Here is a 24,597-nt window from a genome sequence, read left to right as displayed (position 1 = left end):
GGGGATGGTGTGTCCTGCGGCAGCGAGGTCGGGCGGTGGTCGTCGATGGCAGACCTCCATGCCAGCTCCTTTCTTTTCCTCTTTTCTTTTTTTTTTGTCCTATGTGTAATTTTTACCCAGATTTGGTGCGTATTGTTTGCAATTTGAAACAAATTAGTTTGTCGAATTGTACGGATGTTTTTGCCCGTGTATGCAAAAGTTTGGAATTTTACCTTTCCGTATTATTTTTCATGAATTGTGGAGATTATGGGTACCCCATACCCACACGGCATGGTTATCCGACTGGATATAGGGGATAACTTATATCTATAGAATATGTAACAGATCATGACTTGGGTATTACGTTTTCTTGTATATTATGGAACGGCCTAAAGTTCTGGCCCTCTAGGGGGCATGAGCACATATGATCGTCAGATCTAATACACCCGGTGGATTCAAATCCCCAAACATGAGTAGGGTATTACCTCTCATTGAGAGGGACTGAACCTGTCTAAATCCTTTGTCTCCGCATCCATCCACTTTTAGATCTCGTGCGCTACCCCCTTTTATTATTGTTGAATTCATGTTTCGACAGTTGGCGCGCTAGGTAGGGGTGCGTCGAGTTATCTACGAGAAGTGAGATGGAACCAATTAGAAGGCGCCGAATCAGATTCAATCTAGCAAGGAAAATCAACCTCAGCAAGTTGGATCACTCCAATCTCCGACGTCACCAATGGTGGTGAATCCTCAAGATGCAGCTCGCCAAGATGCCGGCTGGAGCTGCTATACAGTCCGTAGCCAAAAAAAATCATCTGTATCCAAGAGATCATCGGCCACGTCTCCAGCTACCAGCCTGCACAACCCTGCTTGATCGTACTGCTCTGCATGGAGGTCGGCCACGGGAGTCACCACTGCTATCTGGACAGGCATGCTGGAGCGATGGATGTTCACACGCACCGGATAGCAATCGAGCCTCCGATCCAGTCGTCGTCGTCATCGCCGTTTTCTGTTATGCTCGGTGAGATTGATTGCTGAGATCAAACTGGACGCTTCGAGTTCGACGCGGACTCGGCGCCTCGGCGGAGGCGTGTAGCAGTGCGTCATCCACCGCAGCCATCTATCAGCCGTGTGAAGACAGCTACTCGCCGGGATAGCAATCATCCGTCCGCACATGCACTTGGACACGCAAGGATCGGCTCTGCATCTACACGCATAAACACATGCATGCATGGATAAAAACTGCTATCCGGCATCGGCTAATTTATCGTTCCAATCTATTATTATAATTATGATTTTTTTAATCATAGATTGATCTGCCCTTTGATTCTTCGTTTTCTCTCGCGTGCATATACTGGCGTTTGACGGCTCCATGATTACCTCCGACGACGGCATCATGCTGAAGGACTGTTGGTTACAGGGGCAGATGCAAGCACAGTGGAGTGCAATACTTTCAGATGCATGGACATGCAAATTAGTATGCGTATATGCTGCATGCATACATCAATATATATAGCATATAATATCTATACGTTATTGCTAATTGCTATTCCTAATCAGTCTGATTAATATATTGGGTATTTTTTGCATGTGAGATCATCGTTGGCCTATCCATCCGGCTGACGTCGCCCTGATCTGGCTGGAGCGAGCTGCTCACACTCATAATTTGCACTCTGCCGTATGCACATATATACACGCGTGCGAGCAGATTGGGAGCAAACATGTGTGAGGACATATCCTAGCATTTTCCAACCATTGCTAGGCATCTTCATCTTCACAGCCGGCTTGCCTTCGCCGCCGCCGACTGGTGCCTCGACCTACACGGCTGGTCTATTATGCCGCTGTTGATGGGCGTCTACGTCTTCACCGCCCGGCCGTCTCGTCCGCTGCCGACTGGTGTTTCCGCCTACACGGCTGGCCTATTATGCCGCTGTTGTTGGGCGTCCACATCCTCACCAACCGGCTTGCCTTCGCCGCCGCCGATTGGTGTCTCCGCCTACACGGCTGGCCTATTATGCCGCTGTTGGTGGGCGTCCACATATTCACCAACCGGCTTGCCTTCGCCGCCGCTGATTGGTGTCTCCGCCTACATGGCTGGCCTATTATGCCGTCGTTATTGGGCGTCCATGACCTCACCGCCAGCCTACCTCCATCGCCACCGACTGGTGTTTCTGCCTACACGGCTGGCCTATTATGCCGCCATTGTTGGGCGTCTACGACTTCACCGGCCTGTCTCTGTCGCCACCGACTGGTGTCCTCGCCTATACGGTTGGTTGGTCACACCACCGTTCATGGGCATCTACGTCTTCACCAACCGGTTTGCCTTTGCCGCCACCGACTGGTGTCTCTGCCTACATGGCTGGTCTATTATGACGCCGTTGGTGGGCATCTTCGCTTTCACCGTCGACCGCCTTCTTTCGCCGCCGACTGGTGTCTTCATTGTTATTGACGGACGACTTTGTTCCCACATTGGCCACCTCTGCCATCATCAAGGGGAATATTACAAAGCTAAGTCATCATTAATTTTCTTTATATGATATTTTTCTTTTCCTCTGCCTCACTATATCAACTGGTTCGCCGTTGACTAGTGAGTCGAGGGCTATAGATGTTATATCATATTTTTTAAACAATTTTCATAATATTTATCTTGATTGCTTGCGACATAATCTGAGTACAAAAGTGCCTATCGAGTTATGGAGTTCTATCTTCCTATACTTTCCGTTTGGTTTGTCGATGGATAGTTGCCTTTGGGCCGATTCCTAGCACCCGGGGGCTCGTTGAATGGACCGAGTAACGCAAGGTGCTAAGTATTACTCGGAAGAAATCAAAAGCATAGAGATAAGATAATTTATTTTCTACTCTTAATAATTGCAAAAGTACCTAAGTAGTAAACTCTGATCCATGAAACTTTGTTCCACTAATGACGAACTCATGTCACTCATATGCATGTTTGGGAAGTGCCTAGGCCGACTCCCAATGTTTGGGGGCTATGACTAGTCGGGCAGAGTGTTTAAACGTAAGGAGTCATCTGCTCGGGGAAATCAAAATTGACAATAGGAGAAATATATATTTATAAACATTTTAAAATACTTAAATTTTCCTCGAGTATTATATTTGCATCAGATACTACTCATCCTATATATTTGTTCTGCAGGATCCAGATCCAGATATGCATAAAAAGGATTCATGGCTTTAAGCTTATCTCTTACACTCCAGGAATGGATTAGTCAGAACATCACCACAGGCTTGCAGTCGTCACCGCCGACTGGTGTCTTCGTCTATACGGTTGGTTGGTCACACCACCGTCGTTAGACGTCTACATCTTCACCGCCGGCTTGCCTTCGCCGCTGCCGACTGGTGTCACCGCCTGCACGGCTGGCCTATTATGCCGCCGTTGTTGGGTGTCTACATCTTCACAGACCGGCTTGCCTTCGCCGCCGCCGACTGGTGTCTCCGCCTGCACGGCTGGCCTATTATGCTGCCATTGTTGGGCATTTACGTCTTCACCGACCGGCTTGCCTTCACCGTCGCCGACTGGTGTCTTCGCCTACACGGCTGGTCTATTATGCCGCTGTTGTTGGGCGTCTATGTCTTCACCGCCGGCGTGCCTTCGCTGCCGCCGACTGGTGTTTCCGCCTACACGGTTGGCCTATTCTGCCACCGTTGTTGGGCGTCTTCGTCTTCACTGACCAGCTCGCCTTCGCTGCCGCCGACTGGTGTCTCCGCCTGCACGGCTGGCCTATTATGCCGCCGTTGTTGGGCGTCTACGTCTTCACCGACCAGCTGCCTCGTATGACGACAACTGGTGATATCGTCTTCACGGCCAGCCATGTCGCTGCCACCGCTAATAGGTGTCATCATCTTCAACACAAGTTGTCTGCGTCTGCTGCCGACCGGTTTCTTCACTTCCATGGCTGCATGATTCTTCCAGTGTTGATTGGCCTTATCGTCTTCACCGCCGGTCGTCTCATCTGCTGCTGATTAGTGTCGTCGCCTCCACTGCTGGTTTATATTGCTACCACTACTGATGGACGTCATCGTTTTCATTGCTGGCCGCCTTGTTTGACGCCTACTGGCTTGTTCACCTCCACGGCTGCGCGTCTTCGTCATCATTGACTGGCGTCATCATCATCGCCGGTTTGCCTTCGGCGCCACCCATGGTGTCTTCACTTTCATGGCTGGCCTATTTTGCCGCTGTTAAAGAACGTCTTCGTTTTCATCATCATTCTACTTCTTCCGTTGCCGACTGGTTATGCCGCCGCCAACTGGTGTTTTTATCTTCACAACCACGCGTCTTCGCTACCGGTTTGCTTATGTTGCTGTTGACTCGTGTTCACTTCATCACGCCTTTGCAACTTTGTCACCATGGTGGAGGGACTTCATCTTTATTATCTTCGGCACCGGCCAACTCAATTGCCGCTACTTCGCAAGTTTTGCTACTTCACCAGCCACGACGTCTACAAGAGCTTCGACACCTCGGCATACGTCACCAAATATGATGCCGTATTATTTTACTACAACAAGTGGTGTTCAAATCTTCAATATTTTTACTCGGACATCTTCAACATGCATCTTCACTTTTGATTGCAATGACTACTCGATGACAAGAAGCTGCAGTTCTCGACTCTATGTTCAGTTATTTCCCAACTAACCAAAGAGTCGGGGGCTATACAAATACAAGACTCTCAAATCAGCCAACGAGTTCTATGGAATCTACTTCGAGAGTTATAAGTTTTGTCTTCGCTTCAGAGCAAGTGTTCTACTTCAGCAACTCCAATGATTTCACTGGTAATTTTGGCTTCTCTACGCCGCCACAATCTACTCCAAAATTTTCAAGTATCAAGTTTGAGATTCTATCTACATGTCCGGGAGTTTAGAGTTATCAACCAATCAGCTCAGTTTCGATGAGTTGGACAACAACATTTACTTTCCTTCAAGTGAAGCATCTGCAACAGCTACAACTCCAAGTTCTACTACCATCTTTACAAATCAAGGGGTGTTACATCAATCTTCGTTATACACACATCAAGAAAATTACTTGAGCTTTGATATCTTCTCAACAGTTTGATGGATTATTGTCACTGACTTCATCACCAACACCTCTACTTCATCGGCTCTGACATCTCTGCCGTTGCTAATGGATGACTACGTCTTCGCCTCCGGTTGCTTCCGTTATTGCCGGCTTGTTATTTCACCTTCACGGTTGACCTACTATGCAAACGCTGGTGAGCGTATTCGTCATTATCATTGGTTGCTACACTGCTATTGACTGGATCACCGACATCGTCATCTTTATCAATATCCTGCCAAGCCTCTTCAACATAGCCTATTCTACTGCTGTTTGATGGGCAACTTCGTCCTCATAGTCGATCATCTCTGTTGCTGCTTATCATCATTACTGTCGGTTGTGTTTGTCGTCGCCGACTATTTTCTTCATCTTCATGATTGGTGGATTTCGTCATCGCCTTTGATGCGTGTCTACATCTTCACTGTCGGCTTGCTTTCGTCACCACCGACTGGTATCCTCGCCTTCACGGATGGCTTATTATGTCGCCACTAATGGGCATCTTTATCTTCTTCACCAGCTGTCTCGTCTGTCACCGACTGATTATTTCGTTGCCATGGCTACACAACTTTATCACTGGGCACCTTCATATTCATTGCTGGCTGACCTGACTGCTGCCGACTGGTTTCTTCGCCTCCACGGCTGTGCAACTTCATCACTTTAGATTGGTATCACTATCTTCACTACCATCAATATTTTTGCCACCTCTGGTAGACAATATTATCTCTATATTGGTCGTCTTGTCTCTATGCCAACTGCGCCAGCTACCATCAATGGACAATTGTGACTACGACAGAAGGACAAGCTATATGCTCAGGGGCTTACTAGCTCAAACACAAGTATCATACCTCCAATTTGGACTTGTTCCGGATACATGCAACATGAATTCATAATCATGGGTCTATTTTCTATGCTCAAAGACTGGACTATTTATTATTCCCTGTAAGGGTTATCAACCGAATACTTGCGCCAGTCGGGATTCAATTGTTATATCTATTTTGGAGTATCCCATAAGGGATAATCACTTAGATCAGAAGCTATTCATATGAGCTACACTTGGTCTATATCACCCGGAAGATTTATTACTCGGGAGCATGTTACATGCGTCATCCTTTAAAGGGTGTCGAAGGCATATTTTTTGGTCTAGGCCTAATATGTCTGCAGCCCATATTTTCAGGTGTGGCCTATCACGTTCTTTTAAGGACTTAGGCACTTTTTGCTTAGGCCAAAGTGCGCGTGATCAAGTGCCCAATACCTTAAAATCCTTTTATACCGCAGTTACTCAACTTTTTAGGAGTTGGTACAATGCATCTTAAAAGGTATCAAACAGCAAAGCTTTATATAGTTGCCCCGCTGACTTTTTTATATAAGTCAAGGTGATGTTTGGGTTTTTAAGCAATTGATTGGATACAATATCATTGCTTTTTGCCACGTAAGTGTGCATTTTTATTGACCAATATTATGGCTTAGGCTGATTATATATTATGGTCATTTTCTAGGCGGTTGGTAAATCCTTTATGAGTTTATTTACTCGGATTTTACACCACATATGCCGTATATTTCCAGGCGTGGTAAAACCATGTGTCTTTTAGGGACTTAAGCACATCTGTTGAAGCAGTGTGCGCATGGCTTATGCCCAATACTTTGGAAATTTCTTTATTCACAGCATTCAAGCTTTTTTATAGCTGTTTTGCTATGTGAATTTTCAATGATGTAGTCAACTTTAGGTTGCTCGCATCAATTTTTACAAAGCAGTCGGTATATCATCTGGGCTATGTTATTTGGGGATTCGCACCGCATATGCTATATATTGATATCAAGTCACTTGGTTGACTATAATTATTAAAAACCACTCGGTTGGTTGGATTATTTATTCCTTGACTATATGCTTGGTTTGTTCAACTAACCACATGGTCGGGGGCTACACCTATTAGGTGCATCTACTCGATGCACATAAATTTACATTCAATTATTTTTCAGCCCTTCACAATCTTTGGATTTGGTAAAAGTATTCGGGAGATTATGGCAAAGATGGTTAAAGCACTTGGCTTTGGAATAATCTAGTTCAAGAGAAGATTATCTTTTTGACTGTGAAGGTCTCAGGGGCTACTGTGGAGATTATGGGTACCCCATACCCACACGGCATGGTTATCCGACTAGATATAGGGGATAACTTATATCTATAGAATATGTAACAGATCATGACTTGGGTATTACGTTTCCTTGTATATTATGGAACGGCCTAAAGTCCTGGTTTGATAATATTGTAAACTAGATTTAGGAAACCGATACCGTATTGGTTAAGGTTTGTATCTTGTAATCTTGCCCCACATCCTATATAAGGTGGGCAGGAGGCCCTCTAGGGGGCATGAGCACATATGATCGTCAGATCTAATACACCCGGCGGATTCAAATCCCCAATCAGGAGTAGGGTATTACCTCTCATTGAGAGGGCCTGAACCTGTCTAAATCCTTTGTCTCCGCATCCATCCACTTTTAGATCTCGTGCGCTATCCCTTTTATTATTGCCGAATTCATGTTTCGACATGAATGCAAATGGATGGAGGAACATGGGGGCAATTTGGTCAAAATATGAAATAAAGATGGACAAAAAACGCTTCAAAACACTCAGACATATGGCATGGCATGGATATGATTTTGGGAGGTTTGTGGTGGCATCTTTTCAAATAAATGAATGATGATGATATTTTTCAAAATAGATAAATTTATAATAACATGATCTAATTAACTCGATTTGCTATGTGGGTTCTACCTTACGATTTCTCCCCCTACATGCATGTTACTCCCTCCGATTTTAATGTATGACACCGTTGACTTTTTTATTATCGTTTGACCATACGTTTTATTTAAAAATTTTGTGTAAATATGAAAATATTTATACCACGCTTAAATAACATTTGATGATGAATCAAGTCACAATAAAATAAATGATAATTACATATTCTTTTGAAAATTACGAATGGTCAAAGTTGAAAAAAAAATCAATGGCATCATACATTAAAATAAAAATAAAGAGGCAGTATATACTTGAACCAGTAACGGAACTGCAACCTTTCCATGGAGTCAATGGGCAACAAGATCCCGCCACGCCGGTGCCAGGAAGAACCACCGCAAAGGTGCTTGATCGCCAAAGTTGTGTTCCCGTGCACTGCGGCACGAGCGCCGGTGAGGGCCATGAAGGCCAACCTCGTAGCCTCCGTCGTGAGGCTGCTATGCCACGGGCTCAACTCGCCACCAGCATCTCCCGCCACACCACCTCCGCGCGGGACAGAATTACTTATTTACCGCAGTTACACGGTCCATTAATGAAAAAAAAAGCACTATCTTGGTGCCTTAAGGACATCCTCAATGTTTAAGTGCAGTAGAACAAATACCCGTGCGTTGCAAGCTATTTTAATCTATTATCATTATACGTTTTAGTTAAAGTGAAATTCTCTGTGGGAATTCGCATATATATGCTTTTAGAAAATTATGAGCTGCAGTTAGAAGTCTGATCATATCAGGTTAGCATGCGAGTTTTTTTAAGAGATTTCTTATACAACTCCTTTTGTAATTCCAAAAGAGAATGAATTTAAAAACCGACTCAAATACGGATATGTATTTCCAAAAACGAACGAACTTAGAAACCGACTCATACACGAATAACGTACCAAAGTATAAAAAAACATCTTCAATTTTTATAATAGTAGAGATATAGACCATAAGGTGGGACCCACAATCATATGGTCTTTCACTTATAACATATGCTACAATGTTTATGATCTTTTCTCAACCTTAAGGTAGGACCCACATAAAAAAATATTTTTAACCTTTAATATGCAGGATTCAAAAACCAATATGGATGTTACAAAGGTATAAAATGATTTTTTTTTATTCCTTATGGCGTAGCCTTAAGCTTAAGGTTGTCCATAGCAACTTTTTCTCCTTTTATTTTCTCCCAATGCATAAAGTGAGAACATAAATATTACTTTAATCCTAAGGTCATTTTTACATGCACATTGTGGATGCCCAAAGAACATGTTCAGATTGGACCAAACTGTCGTGTATGCGTCATGTCAATGTCACGTGAGACAAAAACCTAATCAAAAGAGCCACGTATGTGTCATGTCAATCAAATCTGGAGACAATATTGTTGAGGGACCTCGTTTGCATTGGTTTTGTAAAGTTGGGGGATACATTGTATGCGGTTTTGCGGTCCAGGGACAAATTTCAGACTCAACGATAATTTGAGGAACCCATAGTGAACTTATTCCTTCATTTTTTATTTGTTTGGGCCCGGTCCATGAAAAGCCCATAGAAACATGACTCCACGGACAAGAAGCCACTCGTCGTTAACCCCCCTGCCAGTGAGCCACCGCGCCGGCGCGCCGTCCTCCGCAGTCTGCACCGCACCGCTCGAGGGGAGAGCGCCACCGGGACGAGAGACAGCGTGACCATCCTGGATTCTAACTTCTGAGGGGTGGATACACCACTCTAGCTCATGGCAGCGCGGTGTGGTGCGACGCGGCGGGCCGGCGGCTCGCCGCGCATCGACCTAGCGGCGGCGGGAATGGTGCGGCGCAGACGGGACCTCGCTGTCCATCGAGTCCAACCCTCTCTGCTCCAACCACAGCGCCGGACCGCCAGTGCCGCCCTGTCCTTCTCCAACTCTACGGACTGGAAGGGGCAAGGTCTCTGGCGGTGAACAATTGGAGCTTGAACAACCATGGTGGGTTGTCAAGCAATGCACCCAACCCCAGCGCTCTCCGAAAGGTAGCCTCCCCTTCGTTTCCAGCCTACTGTTACCTTGGGAAAACCTGGCCTTGCTAGATCGTGCACTAGTTAATTGGTACTGCATTTTGTTATCATGTTGGAAACCATCATATGATTTTCCCTTCTAAAAATAAAAAACAGCAGGAGCTCTGCCTATTCAATTAAGAAGAACAGAAAGAAACATACACAGTCATAGAGGTTCTTAGTTACAATTTGGAAGAAATAGATGCAACAACTAAGAAAAATAACAGCTAGAAATATTCGTTCCTAGTTTTATTCCCCCTAGCTAATCTCCTCCCTAATAATAATATGTTGTTGAAACATTATTCGAGCCCTTTCTTTCTATACATTCTGTCAGGTCCTAATTAGTTATCCATGGATTAATCTTCTATCTTCTTTGGATTGCTCCCTTACCGGTGCATACCACCAATCTTTGTTGGACAGATTGTGCCAATTGGATCTTTCTATCCAGGCCAAATTATGAGAATACGATTTGCCGTCTATTGATGAAGAATTGACACGCTTTGGCTAAATGGATCATAGTCTCATCCTCCATGATACCACAAAGCGAGCAAGATGAACTACTGGCCATCCCATGATGGTAATGCTTCAGTTTTATCAGTGAATTGAATTAGTGGGGGTGTGGCTTCTTCTGCCTTAGATGTTCAATTTATTCAAATTCTAACAACTATTTTTTTGTCTACTGTCTTACCCTTAATATGGCTTTATGTTTGTTTAATTGTAGACAATACTTCAGTTCATATTTTGGTCAATGAACTGGGAAGATACTTGTAAATCAATGAACCTTGCTGAGCTGCATGAACTGCTCTCCGGTTCATCCAATCCTTGTTTACAGTGGCTACAATCTCAATATTTGTAGGGTCAGATGCTGTTAAAAACAAGATCAGATGATACACCAGTTTGGAAGACAATCTGTGGGGTGGTGGAATCAGTGAGTGCTTCAACAAAGGTCTCAGTGGGTAATGGCCAGTCAGTTCAATTCTGGAGAGATCACTGGACTGAAGCAGGTTGCTTTCATACATCTTTCCGAATGCTCGCCACCTTTCCCACAAACATCAATTGCCCAGTATCTTCCCAGTTCATAAACAATATGTGGGCCATTGATTTACGCACAGTCCAATTCAGTATCCAGACAAGCTCAGCTTGAACTTCAATTCCTTATGGACACCTTAGCTGATCACCAACTTCAACATGAGAGACCAGATGAGAGGGCCTTCATCCTTACCTCCGCAGGAACCACAACAGCCGCGGCTTATAATCTGCACACATATCAGTATCACGGCACACTATAGAAACTGGCAGTCTTTATCTTTCTTTTTTTTTATCAAGGGCTGCATGGCCCCCATTTCCATTACCAGAAATGACAATCAGAGTTCTTACAAATAAAAGGAAGAAGAGGTTAAAAAAAAAAAGAGACAGCAAGAGAGAGGGCTAGGCATAGAGGGTCTGGGACAGACAGAGTGAACAGGCAATTACTGAAACAGACCACACCCTCAAAATCTATTCTATGAACCCTGAGCCAGCCAAAACAAAACTACCCAAGTTGACAGATTACATTTTTGTGCCCAGATTGAAACAAAAGCAACCAGCGTCTGGTATGATCTTCAGTCCTCCAGTCTTCTGATTCCCGTCCCCCAGCCAAACTTGGGACAAACCAATCCCAAATACTTGCATAATTTTCATGTGGCTAGTCTTTAGTGACAGACTAAACACTAATGGAAACAGAGTCCACAAACAACGGTCATCGGACCCTCACTGCAGTTTCTGCCTGGGCAACTGAACCTGCAGATCTATACAAGCAAGCAACAATCAGCAAAAATATCCGACAATATGTTGACACCTTCAACCTGGCAGAAACATCTCAGGATCACCTTCAACCTGGCTTGTCTGTATGCTTTGCCGCCTGCTCCCACAATCTGTGGAAGGTGCACAATAATATGGCTTTTCGACACGCAAATCTCAACATATTGAACCTTCTTCATATAAAAAAAACTCAGCACAAGTGCTGCTGGTAAGATACATGAGACCAAGTGGAGCATATCCCTGTACAATGTAAAACCACTGCTGGTACTAGATGTGGTAAGAGGATAGGATCCACCAGAATTTTTCTCATTCTGTTTCAAGAACCAGCACTTCCACAGGACCTCAGTTTGCAGTTCAGTTTTGAAGGAATCATTATCTCTTGCATTGGGGCCAACAAAGTTGTTGTAGATTCTTGAATATGCTACATGTTTTCCTTTTGTGCAGTCTTTAGTAAATGTAAATATAATGTAAGATGAACTTGCATTGTCAATATACATCCTGGTATCTGACATAATTTAAGGGAACTGCAGCTCTGTTCTGCAGCTAGCATGTTGGTTCTGTAATTCGATGCAAGAAAAATGCCAGGGTGCCGGTGGCACTCATGTTATAGGTGACATCGCTAGTGCAAATAAAAGGATATGGTCTGAATGTTTGTTCTATATTATCTGAAATCGTATCATATATTCATATGTCATCCATTGAGGTCGAAATGCCTGTGATGAGTGATGATGGGTCTTTTTGTTGCATGTATCACTGCAGTCAATAATTCAGTAGCAACGGTGCATGTTTTATAAGCATTGCTCATGGTGAATCTGAAAAATGCTCTTTTGGAGCATGTTGTCAATTTGTGAAGGATTACATCCATGCTGTGTCCTGAAGGGATCACATCATGTTGGTCGCTTATATCCATACAGTGTAGGAGAACAAAACCTGAGTTTCAGACTTTCAGTATAAACTAATGTACTCTGTTCTGAATTTGAATGACAGAGCTTTATTGAATGTGCACCACTCATTGTACATGGATGTTACTTACATTGAATTCATACCAATCAACAGCAATCTCAACTAATAAATCACATGTTACATTTAATTCAACTAATGAACTAATAAATACAGGTAATTCCAGGACAGATTCACAAAACTCCTAAACTTCTAGCCGCTGCACAGACTGCAGTACTGCACTACAGAGGAATAAGAACTGATCTCTTGCTAAGAGGACAATGTCAGCGTTGATCACTTGCTCTCTGCAGGGCGCTAGTCTGCTGGCATATCGGAAAACAGCTCGTCCATGTCGAAATCGAGGCAGTCATCCGTGGCGAAGTCAATGTAGCTAAGCACTTCATCAATGCTCTCTGGGAACTCTAGATCAGACAACACAATCGGCACCTCGCTGTCCATGACGCCCAAAGGTGAGGAGTTACTCTGCTTGTTCAGCACTGGAGCTGCGCCACCACCACCACCGGCACCGGCTTCCTCTGTCTGCGACAAGAACAGGTCAGGCATGTCCGACACACGCAGAGATCGCTGTAGCTCATCGTCATCGATTCTCCCGGGAAGATCAGCAAATAGCAGTGACGAATCGGCCATCACGTCGTAGGAGTTCTGGCCCTGCAGTGGTGGCACTAGAGCATCAGTAGGAGGAGCGGGCTGTGGTTGCGGGCAGCGCTCCTCGTCGAGCAGAGCGATCTCTTCTCTCTCTGCACCACCGGTGGCATCGGCTTCCTATGCTGGCAGCGCGATCAGGTCGGAAAGTCCATGGAACACCCGCCAATAATCGTCGTCGATCACGCCGGAGGAGCCCTGCTCGGACAGCTCGGTGCCCTCTGTTTGCGACACAGACAGGTCATCGTCATCGATTCTGTCGGGAAGATCAGAAAACAGCAGTGACGAAATGACCATCAGGTCGTAGGAGTTCTGCTTCACCAGAGCAGCAGTAGGGGAAGCGGGCTGTGGTGGCGACCAGCGCTCCTCGTCGACTGCACCAGCAGTGGCATCAGCTTCTTCTGCTGGGGGAACGATCTGATCGGGAAGACAATGTGACACCAGCGAAGGTTCCCCGTCGATCACGCCATAGGAGCCCTGGTCGGTGCCGTCGGCTGCAGGAAGAGCCACGCCGCGCCGGGGAGCCGCGCGTTCTTGATCGCCGCCGTCTTCATCATCGTGGGAGTCCAGACACTGCGGCTCCCTCTTGCGCTTCTGAACCTGACGCGGTACAGCCGGAGCGGCGACGAGGCGAGGTCAGCCGACGACGTGACGGCGTACTCGTGCATAACCCAGCCCGAGCTGCCCTGTTCACCCTCGGCGAAGAAGCTCAGCACATACTTGCGCCACGTGATCTCCAGGCCGCCGCCGCCGCTGCCGTCGACGCCGCCTCCACCGTCGCCTGGGACGACCAGCCGCTCGCCATCCACGGCCATCCGCTGCCCCTGCCAGAACCCTCCGCCCTCCACGGTTCGCTTCTGTCGCTTTCCCTTGCCATTCTTGGCGCGTGCCCCCGCGAAGAAGAAGGCCTCGTCGCCTCGGGTGTGATCCGCAAGAGGCGTCCATGGCGGCACGCTCAGGGGATCGGCATCCACGATGACGCCGTCGAGCGGGAGGGGCTTCTGCTGGATGCGACGGAGGAGGTAGCGGGAGACGAGCTCGTCGTCGCTGGGGTCGAACCTGAGGCCGGGAGGGAGCCCATCCGCGCCCGCCATCGTCGCCTGGAACTCCCGATCGCGCGCCGCGCCGCGCCGCCGCCTGGGGATTTCTAGGGTTTTGGGGGAAATCTTGGTCGAGAGGAGAGGAGAGGAGGATGCGCGCGTGGGATGTTTCCAGTAAGGTGGGATTTGAATTTATTGGGGGCGCTGACGTCAGCGTGAGACAGCGTCTGTCTCACGCGCGCTGCCGCGCGAGCAGCGGGCTTCTTTTTTGGGGATACTTTTGGGGATACTTGTTAGGAATTTGATTTAAACTGGTGCTGGTCATACGCCTTCTTATTTTTGAAGGAATTATTTGTAAAAGAAGAAAATTGATGGGCAAGTGCTGTTAAGTTTGAAGACAATCAAACTGAAGGGGCAATGTCCTTTTTTTTTTTTAATTCGGATGTTACTTATAGAGTAAATTTATTTATCAACAAGTGCCAATATCTTGAATTGCAGTCTCTGACCAATGACAGCTGCTGTATCAATGCTGATTGGGACTGAAGAAATTAATCAGGGAGGTAAATATGCAGAAATTGTGGAAAAGAAAAGAAACTGATCTTCAACTTGCAAATGCTTTCACTCACTGAAGTTTTGCAAAGCTGACTGCATGCCTTGAGATATTGATAGAGGGTCGCTATGTTATGGAGAAGATGTTAAGAGCATTTTGTCCATACTGAAGGTGCCTCTCTGATGCATGCCAATTCCTGAATCTTTGAAGGATTGTATCCATGATTACTAAACAGGACACTATTAGAGTTGCTTACAGTATTTTCAAACAGGACCCTGTTGTGCTACCGGGACACAATTGTTTTGTTTACTTCAGAGGACAGTAATAAAATGAGATAATCTATTATATGCCACTGACTTTATCACACGTCTACGATTTGCCACTGACTTTATCACGTTCTACAATATGCCATCGACTTTTGCTTAACTTCTACGATTTACCATCGCCATCCGGATAGTCTTCGTTAGTACTGTATAAATTTGTCAAAATGACCAAAAATACCCCTAGGACAAAAACTTTCAAATTTTGGATAAAAATTCTGAAATGTCAGATTTTAAGTTTTTGGCCAAATTTTGGATGCTTACAAGCTTATGTTAATAATATGATATTTTGATAATTTTATCCAAATTTTGGAAATTTTTGTTCTAGGGGTATTTTGGTCATTTGGACAAAAATGAACAGTGCGAACGGAGGCTAACCGGACAACGATGATAAATCGTAAAAGTTAAGCAAAGGTCGATGGCATATTGTAGAATGTGACAAAGTCAGTGATAAATTATAGACGTCTGACAAAGTCAGTGGCATATAATGGATTCTCTCTAATAAAATAGAAGGGACCAGACATACTGATATTGATGATTTTAGCAGATTCACATGGATCCAGATATCTCTTCAAGAATAGGTCTGATGTTGAGCATTGAGTGTACGTTCATTCAATTTCAGTTTCAAACATATGTTCAGAGATTTCTAAATAGTAAAATCTGCTCAATTCAGACTGATGGTTCGATGTTGACCTGAAGATTGCACAAATTCTTTCTGAAACTTGCACAGATTCACATCGTGTGTCAGTGTGTGTTGCCCACATACACATTGCATAGACTAGGCTAACTCTTCTAGCACATCTCTTCCTGTTCGCTTTTCGGATGAGGCCTTGCTAACTGCAACTTACCTTATCAGCAACGACTTCATCTTCAGACAACCAACCTGCACGTAAACCTGTATTGTGTGAGGAGCAGACAAAGACTGCAGAATAATGTGCGTTATCCGCTAAGAAGCCATGGATACAGTGTGGACTATGATGTGTTGACGAGGGAAACTGTTTTAATCCCTCGAGGGGATATCCCCTCGTTCTTTGTATGTCACTTAAATGGTTATAAAAAATTTGAAAAAAATTAGAAAGGTGTATTAACATGTGATATAACACTTCACAAATATACAAGTTCAAATTCAACTTCTACATCTCGTAACGAAAAAAACAAATTGAACCGCAGCTAGTTAATGTATATTCAGAGTCAAATTTGTTTTTTTCGTTGCGAGATGTAGAAGTTGAATTTTTACTTGCATGTTTGTGGAGTGATATATCACATATTAATACATCTTCTTAATTTTTTTTTCCAATTTTTTTATAACCATTTGAGTGACATGTAAACAACGAGAGGATATCCCCTAGAGGCATCAAAATCCTCTTCCTGTTGACGACACCTTTAGTCCGGTTGTCAGACCTGCTACAGTGACTAATATTATCGCCAGCAGTAGTTTTGCATGGCTGATCTTTAGCCAAAATTTATGCTATAGTTTCTTCTTTTCTGCTGTGTGACCTTTGTGAAGATGTATATATGCAATAACCACCTGGTTTCATTGGTCCTGCTCACTCAACACACCTATGGAAACTAGATGAGTTGTATGGAAATAAACTGGATACTGAGTTGCAGGAGTTGGGCTTTACACAAACCAAAACTGAAACTTCTCTCTTTATCTTCCATCAATATGCTGTCACCACTTATATCCTTGTGACCTTGTCTATGTGAATCATATTGTTATTGTTACTTCATCTACAGAATATGCCCAGTTTCTGAAAAAAAATATGCAGAATCTGACACTGCACTAATTCAGCAAATTACAGCCATGTTTGGCTGTTTGCCCTCAAGGCTACAGGGAAGCTGTCATATATTCTGGGCTTTGAAACAAATACGCAAACCTGGAGGTGGTGTGAACTGTGAACTTGACCCAAAAGAAGTATATACTCCTATACCAAATTATGAATGATCTGCTACAGAGGATTGGTATGCAATTTGCCAAACTGATTGCATTGCAGCTCCTATCATCATATGTCATGTTCAGACAAGTTATTAGCTAAGTATTGTGGACTTTGTGGTTTCAGACATTCAGGATCTGAGATATTAAAATACTCAGAATTACTCAGTTAATAAAAGTATTTCAGTGTTTACAAGTTACTGTACTGGTCGGCTACATAACTGATCTTGCTGATCTCTAAAGATTATAGCTTGTGCTAGGCTTACTATTCAGAGAAGGCAGCCTGTTCAAACGCTGACTGGGCTGGTATTTCTGATCACAGATTAACTCTTTGGCTTTTTTTTTTTTTACGAAACGCAGATTAATCAATGGACATGTAGTGCGCCTATGCCTTGGAACCAACTTGATTTCCTGCTGCTATAAAAAGAACCAACAGTCTCTCGATCAAATACAGTCTGAATACAAAGCTGTGGCCAAAGGATTCAGAAGAGCTGGCTCGGTATGGAAGTAAATTATGGCACAATCTTTTTATGAAATGAAACTCTGGGCACCATCAGTATTGTTGGGCATATTTCTTTTTGCATTCTTCTCCTGCAAAGTCTATTGTAAGTATCAGCAAAATATCAGCAAATGACTTTCTTTAAATTGTAATGTCAATGTTGATCTCGACCTCCATGAGGCTGCTTCGCTGCTACACGCCATGGTGATAAAAGCGTCCTTTCCAAAAATTTATTTCTCTAGTTGAGCCGAAACATGTTAAAAATAATACTGACCTTCGTTTCAAATTAGTTGTTGTTTTAATCTTGTCCTAAGTCAAATATTTGTACTTTTGACCATTAATTTCTAGAATTTGACATTACAACGCAATGGGCCGGACCGGCTCTTGCCAAGTTACAAGGAAGGGACTGCAGGGGCAAACAAAAAGGAAAAGATAAAACTAAAGCTGTTGCTCCTAGACAGAGGGAAAGATGCGAAAAGGAACCCCCTATCCTCCCAACAAATCCCCAAACAAAGCGGCACTAGCTAAAGACCAGAGATGGTCCTCTTGGAGGATGGACCCCAACACCACCTAGACCAGCGAAAGGGAAGAATCAAAAACCCTGACGTTCCACTCCTTCCAAAGCTGTCAGGATAGGAACAGAAAGTCGAAGCCCTTGTGAAGGTGCTCAGGCAAGTAGACCCTAGCATATGACCACCAGCCCTGAAGAGTGTCGCCACGGGAAGGAGCGAGCCCAGGCCAGCTAGACTTGGTGAGCGAACACACAATCGAGAAGGATGTGATTCGGCGTTTCAAGTTTCTTCGCGCAAAAGGGGCAGGCCGAGTGGCCGTCAATGCCACGCTTCTGCAGAAGGTCTGCCATCCAGCAGCGTTGCTGGAATGCAAGCCAAAGTAACAACTTGCACTTGGCAGGGCCCTCAGCCTGCCACAGCAGTTCGGTGCAAGGAAAGGGGAGTTGCCCAGCAATAAAGCATGATAGGGCGAGCGGGCTGAGTAGCACTGGTTGCCCGTCCAACACCATACAAGACAGTCTCCAGTTCCCGGAGAGAGCTAGGTAGGAAGCACCCACATCCTAGACCATCAAGAATTGGGAGATGACAAGGACAATGAGGGCGCCACGGATGTCCCTTACCCAGTAGTTGTCGGCAAGGGTGGAGGCCACCGTGTGTAATCCCCTGAGACGTAGGGCACCGGAAGGAGATTCGGAGCCATGGAGTCTAGAAGTTTATATGGTCAAACATCATAAAATTTATGCTTTTAGATGCATCATGAAAAATACTTTCATAGGAGTAATATGTAATTTGCATGTCATAAGAATGTATGAATTTCAAAATTGATTGTGAAAGATAGATATATTCAACTTTGGACATATGTAGAATCACAAGTAATTTGAACTGGATGGAGTAGTTGTAGTGTTTTAGCACATTACCACCAAAACAAAGTGTCATGTGGCCAGGGGACACACACAAAAACAAACAAACAAACATTTTTTTTAAGTGTGTTATGGCAAATGACACAACACTATGATGTCTTATATCAAATTTTACCAGAATAAAATGATACTAGAATATAGATCTAACATAAAAACCGATAACATAACTGTAACTAAGAATTTGAGGGGGGGAAATGCTGTAGGAAACACGAAAAGCATGTCTAGTACGATAACATTAAGATAACTCGAAAATGGGTATGCTACACGCACAAAGATATATAATCAATGTACCCATCTTATAACCCCTAATCCGTCATGGCTCCCACATAAACCGTATTCGTATTCGCTCCTGCTTGCAGTTTGGCCTTTCTGTCCTGCTGATAAAGCTTCACCAGATGCTCAGGAGTGCGGCAGATGCGCGACCAGTGCCCCCTGCACCCGCACCTGTAGCAAAGCTGCCCTGCATTCTTGTTCTTCTGGTGATGATCACCCGGCACGTTCTTGTTGAACTGGGGGTTCCCATTCTTGTTGAGCTGGGGGTTTCCATTGCCCTGCCCCTTGTTGCCCTTGCCAATCACCTTGCTCATGTTGCTAATATTGGTATTAGCAACGTTGTTGTTCTTGTTGCCTTGGCCTCGTCCGCCTCGCCTGTTTGCACCACCTTTCCGCTGCCCTTGCTGCTGGTTGCCGGCCGGATTTGGAGCAGCGCCGGCCGCTACGGGTTGCGGGCCGGTGCGACCGCCGCCGGAGTTTTGGTTGCTGTTCGTCGTCGTCGTCGTCGTCATGGCTGATGATTCACTCTGGTTCGATGCAACCAATGGTGTGGAAACCGGTGTAGGGGCAGAGTGGGTGTTCGCCATGAGCTGCTGATTGTTCTGATCCGTCAGCGGGTCACCGGAGTTGGGGGGTTTGGCCATGCCGCACGGCGGCGGCGGCGACAGGGGATTGCGGGCGTTGGCGCCGTCGTCAGCCATGAACAGATGATGCTGCTCCTGCTTCGTTTGCGGCAGGTTAGTGGCGGTCGGTGGTCGAAGTCGAACCCACTGCCGCTGCCGCTGCCGCCGGAGAACGGCTGGGTTGGTGGCGTTCGCCGCGTGCTGCAGAGGCGGCGCGTTCGCGGGTTTTGCAGCTGTCACGGGCTGCTGCTTCTGTTGCTCCGGGAGCAAGTGTTCTCCGGCGTTTGGTGCGTTGGCCATCAACTGCTTCTGCTGAGGAAGCAGGTCACCGGCGGCGGCGTCCGTGGGTTTGGCCACGGGCGGCGGCTGCTGCTGCTCCTGGAACGGGTGTTCTCCGGCGTTTCTTGCGTTGGCCGTGAAGTGCGGCTTCTGGGGCGGCAGGTCACCGGCGTTCATGGGATTAGCCACGCCCACGCGCTGCAGCCGCTGCCACGGCGGCCGCTTCTGGAGCTGGCCATCGCCCGCGTGTGGCGCGCTAGCTGTGAACTGCTGCCGCGATGGGTTCGTTACATTAGCCTCTCCCACGCGCGCCTGTGATGGCGGCGGCGGCGAGGAGCCCACGATCTGCGGCGTTGGCGAGGGGAACACGCCCACGCGCTGCTGTGGCGGCGAGGAGGAGGAGCCCGCGACCACCGGTGGCGGCAAGGGGCACGTGAGATTAGCGTGCACGCGCTGCTGCCGCCATTGCAGCGGCAGGCGATCTCCGGTGTTCGGTGCGGCGGCCTTCCGCAAGTCACACGTGTCCCGGGGTTTACCCATGTGCTGCTGCGGCCGGAACGCGGCCGAGTGGCCGGCGTTCATGGCGTTAGCGGCGTGTTGCCGTAGCACAGGGTGGCTGCCGTTCGGGGCGCCGGCCGTGTGCTGCTGCTGGAGCACAGGGCAACTAGGGATCGGGGGTGACTGCGCTGTACCACTACCGTTTCGCGCGCACAAACCTTGGCCGCCGCCACCGCCGGCGCGCTTGCAGACGTCGGTTAGTCTCGGGGCGTCCATGCTCGCGCATGCCGCCGCCGTAAGACCCGTGGCGCCGGCCGGAGGAGATGGACTCACCTCCACGGGTTCCTCCTTGACCTGCACCTTTGACGGAGACGCCATCTTCGCCGCCGCCATCCCGCCGGGTCGAACGAACCCATCTTGCCCGACACCGGCACGCTCGCCGGCGGTATTCGACGCGCATGCCGCCGCCTCCACAGGCTCCTCCTTGACCTGCACCGTAGACGGAGGCGCCATCACCTCGTCCTCTCCCTGTTCCTGGACGTCCTCCATCTCGACGTCCTCGTCGTGGCTCGCGGCGGCGGCGGCGGGGGGCGCGGGGCGGGAAGCCTGGAGGGCCTGCAGCTGGCTGAAGCGGGCGTGGATGGAGGACTGGAGGGAGGAGAGGTGGGAGTCGAGGTCGGACCAGCGGAAGGGGAGGGGGATGGGCGAGTGGAGGACGAGGCTGTCGTAGGCCTCGCGGAGGCCCTGCTTCTTGCCGTGCAGCGTCGCGATGGCGGCCTCCACCTGCGCCGTCGTCATCGCCGTCGGAGGGGGTTCAGGAAGGCACAGGGGCGTTGCCGTGGCGGTGGCGGTGGCGGTGGCGGCGGCGGCGAGCTGTTGCATAATCTCCATCGCGATCGATTCTTGCTGCGGCCGGTGGGAAGCCGACGCGGTTTATATATACGCACGCGGCCGCGAACAGTCCGAGGCGGATAGGATCAGGATTAGGGCACAATTCATCACGATTAGAATTGGAGTCGTTTGTGGTGGATTAGATTTGATTTGAAGGATCAGCTGCCTTGACTGGGCCTAGGCCTTTCTGGGCCGCTTCCCACGATTGGTCTGGCAGGCTACATTTCAGCCCGGATTTTGGATTGGAAAAAGTACATCACATTTCGTCATGGCGACAGCGTCTTTGATGCGGTGGGGAGGAGGGTCGGCGTGGCCGGCGGCTGGCGGGGGAGGAGCGCGGCGAAGAGGAGGTACATGCGACAAACGGCGTTGCCGATAGCTGCCGTCGCGCGGATGGCCGCGGCGGTCGTCTACCTTCCCTCCTCCTCCGTGTGCCGTGCGGCACCATTGCCGTGATCACGTGTCGTCATCGGGGTGAGGCGGCGACGCACGGTGGTGCGGGCAGCACGGCGGAGGGGAGGGCCGGTGCGGCCAACGATTGGCGGGGGAGGAGCGCGGCAGAGATGAGGGCCGATGCGGCGGCGGTGGCATCATCGATGTGGTGGGGAAGATGTCAGCGCGGCCGACGAGGAAGGAGCGGCGGAGATTGGCGTCGGCTTGATTGAGGTCGAGACGCCCTCCACACCTTAGCCGCCGGCGTCGAGTCGATGTCACCGCCAGATCGAGGTCGGTGTCGCCGCCGGAGGAGATGCCTCGACCGACGCAGTCGAATCCCCATAGCAGCAGCGCAGCCCCACCATTTCCGGTCAAGGGGGTGTTCACCTATGAGCAACTTACGGCGGCGATGGGAAACTTCGCGGAGCCATCCGAAACCTCTTTGCTGCGTCCCCAGCGTGCTCCACTTCCCGGCCGCGTGCCACATCCTCCTCAAGGGCTGCCCCACTTCGCTGACTTTTGCCCCAGGGCCGCCTCCATCGCCTTCCCCGCCCTCGGCCCTCTTTATCCTCTACGATGGCTTTTCCTTCGTCGGCCTCGTATCAGAGACAATCCGAAGCATGGTGGTGGGCGGGAGGCGCAAGATCGTGGACATGCTATGCCGCTGCCCTACCCTGCCGGCCGCCAGCCGCGCCGCTCCCTGTTGCACGTCGTTTTCCCTTCAATCCCCGGTGGTCCTCTCTCCCTCGGTCAAAACACGCAAGCAACAAAGGAGAAAAGAGAAAAAAAAAAGAGAAGAAAGAAAAGAAAAAGGGGGGAAGAGAAGAGGCTGACATGTGGGGTCCACGTGGGTCTGATGTTTACTCAGCTGCCACGTCGGAACCGGAGTTAAAACTGCCTAAAGTGATTCGGTTTTGTAAGATTAGGGATGCCATATATTAGTTTTGTATTTGGAGGACGATTTTATAATCCGATGACAACATAAAGGACCTTCGATATACTTTTTCCCTTTGGATTAGCTCGGTTGGACCTGGCCCGTGGAATATTTAATTTGCTAAATTCTTGATATTTTGCAAATGAATTTTGACCACATTTACCTATACACATGCACATCCTACCCCTATGAACACATATAAAAGACGATTAAGGAAGTCACCATCGGTGAGCACCTCCGACAAATTGTGCTAGAATATTTTAAGATTGACGAAATCACTATAGGTGCCTCCCTAACTACACGTGTATCACCTACTAGCTACTACTAGAAAAATAATTACCCGTAAATATAAGCACCCATATCAGGTGAAATGGTTTTCATCACAAGAAACCTAACCGGTTAAGCTAGCATAGTCTATTTGTAACATTAGCTTTTAGACTACTACTCCATGAATTAAAGTTGTATCCATGATTTGTTCAGTTGTCTACGGCTACCAATCGGGAACTCTAACCTAGCATAGTTGATTTTTGAGTAAATTGCACCAACGGTCTTTAAACTTGTAAGTGGGTTTTACCTAGTTCCATGAACTTACAAATCACGCATTGAGATCCTTTAACTTAGTTTATTGTATCATTCAGGTCCAAAGACTTATTTGACCATGGTCTTACCCACGTGGTATGCCACGTGGACAATAACATAGCAAAATTTTCCCTTTTCACCTTTTTTTTTCCTTCCCCTCCTTTTATCTTCTTCCTCCTTCGTTCCCCTTCCTTTCTTATCTGCTCTACCGATGGCGACGGCGACCATTTGCCTCCAGCACACAACCACCGTCACCCGTTAGCCAGTGTCTGCACAAGAGGGCACACCACCTCCTGTTGCCGCAGCCGGGTCCGCCACTGAGACCGCTCGTGACAGCGGCCTTGCTCATCGGGAGCCAGTGGCGGGAGGAGCTCACCGGCCTACCGGAGAGGAGGGGAAGAGAGGATCCCCAGCTGCTTGAGGAGCCTCCTGAGCTCAGCCTCCTCCCAAGCCCCACCCTTCCGCTTGTCATCGTCGTGGGGGACCGCAGCCGACGAGGCCATGGCGCGGCCGTCCCCATCGATCCGCTATCTCCGCAGAGGAACACGGCTGCATTCCTATTCGCTCACATCACCAATCTCGGCCAGTGTCAGCAGCTTGGGATGCCCACGGCCTCCTCGATGGCCTCCATGGTGCGGGAAGAGGGGAGAGGAAGCCGGCGGTGAGGATCTCGAGGCCACGCTGCCGCTCCACCTCAAGAGGCTAGCCCGCCACGGCTCCATCTCGTCCTCATCGCTAGCCCCACACCTCGAACGAGCGCTGATGCCACTTGAGTAGATTTGAAGTGGGGGCCGTCGGATTTGAAGAAGCAACGGCGACGGCAGCCTCCTTGACCGCCGACACGGTCTCGTCAACAACGATGGGAGAGAGCAGGGAGCTCGCGGTTGTCATCGTCAGCTCCAGCCTCGAGCCTTCACTCCGCTGTCGGGCCAACCCCGCCACCGGTGGTGGCTAGCGCCATCTCTCTCGCTGCTGCTTGCCTGCCATCGCCGCTGATATATCCAGTGGTGGAGGAGTGGTGGAAGAAGAGAAAAGAATGGGGAAAGGGGATATTTTGCCAAGTCATCGTCC

At 47.8% G+C, this 24,597-nt stretch overlaps 1 protein-coding gene and 1 pseudogene across 1 annotated transcript; both read right to left on the bottom strand.

The window, feature by feature from the left end:
- Positions 1-12,818: 12,818 nt before the first annotated feature.
- On the bottom strand, positions 12,819-14,437 carry LOC107277743 (uncharacterized; annotated as a pseudogene).
- Positions 14,438-19,113: 4,676 nt separating this feature from the next.
- LOC9268542 (transcriptional regulator DEF1) lies at positions 19,114-21,595 on the bottom strand. The gene has a single exon (XM_015774885.3). It carries the CDS (start codon positions 21,576-21,578, stop codon positions 19,320-19,322), a length of 2,259 nt encoding a protein of 752 aa, XP_015630371.1. The 5' UTR covers positions 21,579-21,595; the 3' UTR covers positions 19,114-19,319.
- Positions 21,596-24,597: the final 3,002 nt, after the last annotated feature.

Source organism: Oryza sativa, chromosome 3 (genome assembly GCF_034140825.1).
Source record: "Oryza sativa Japonica Group chromosome 3, ASM3414082v1".
In the NCBI taxonomy this organism is placed as follows: domain Eukaryota; kingdom Viridiplantae; phylum Streptophyta; class Magnoliopsida; order Poales; family Poaceae; genus Oryza; species Oryza sativa.
Note: the sequence above shows the minus strand (reverse complement) of the source record. Positions and strands in the feature narration are given on the sequence as shown.

Bases quoted from the DNA above. Each gene is read 5' to 3' on its own strand.
- LOC9268542 (XM_015774885.3), bottom strand. From the start codon at position 21,578: ATGGAGATTATGCAACAGCTCGCCGCCGCCGCCACCGCCACCGCCACC.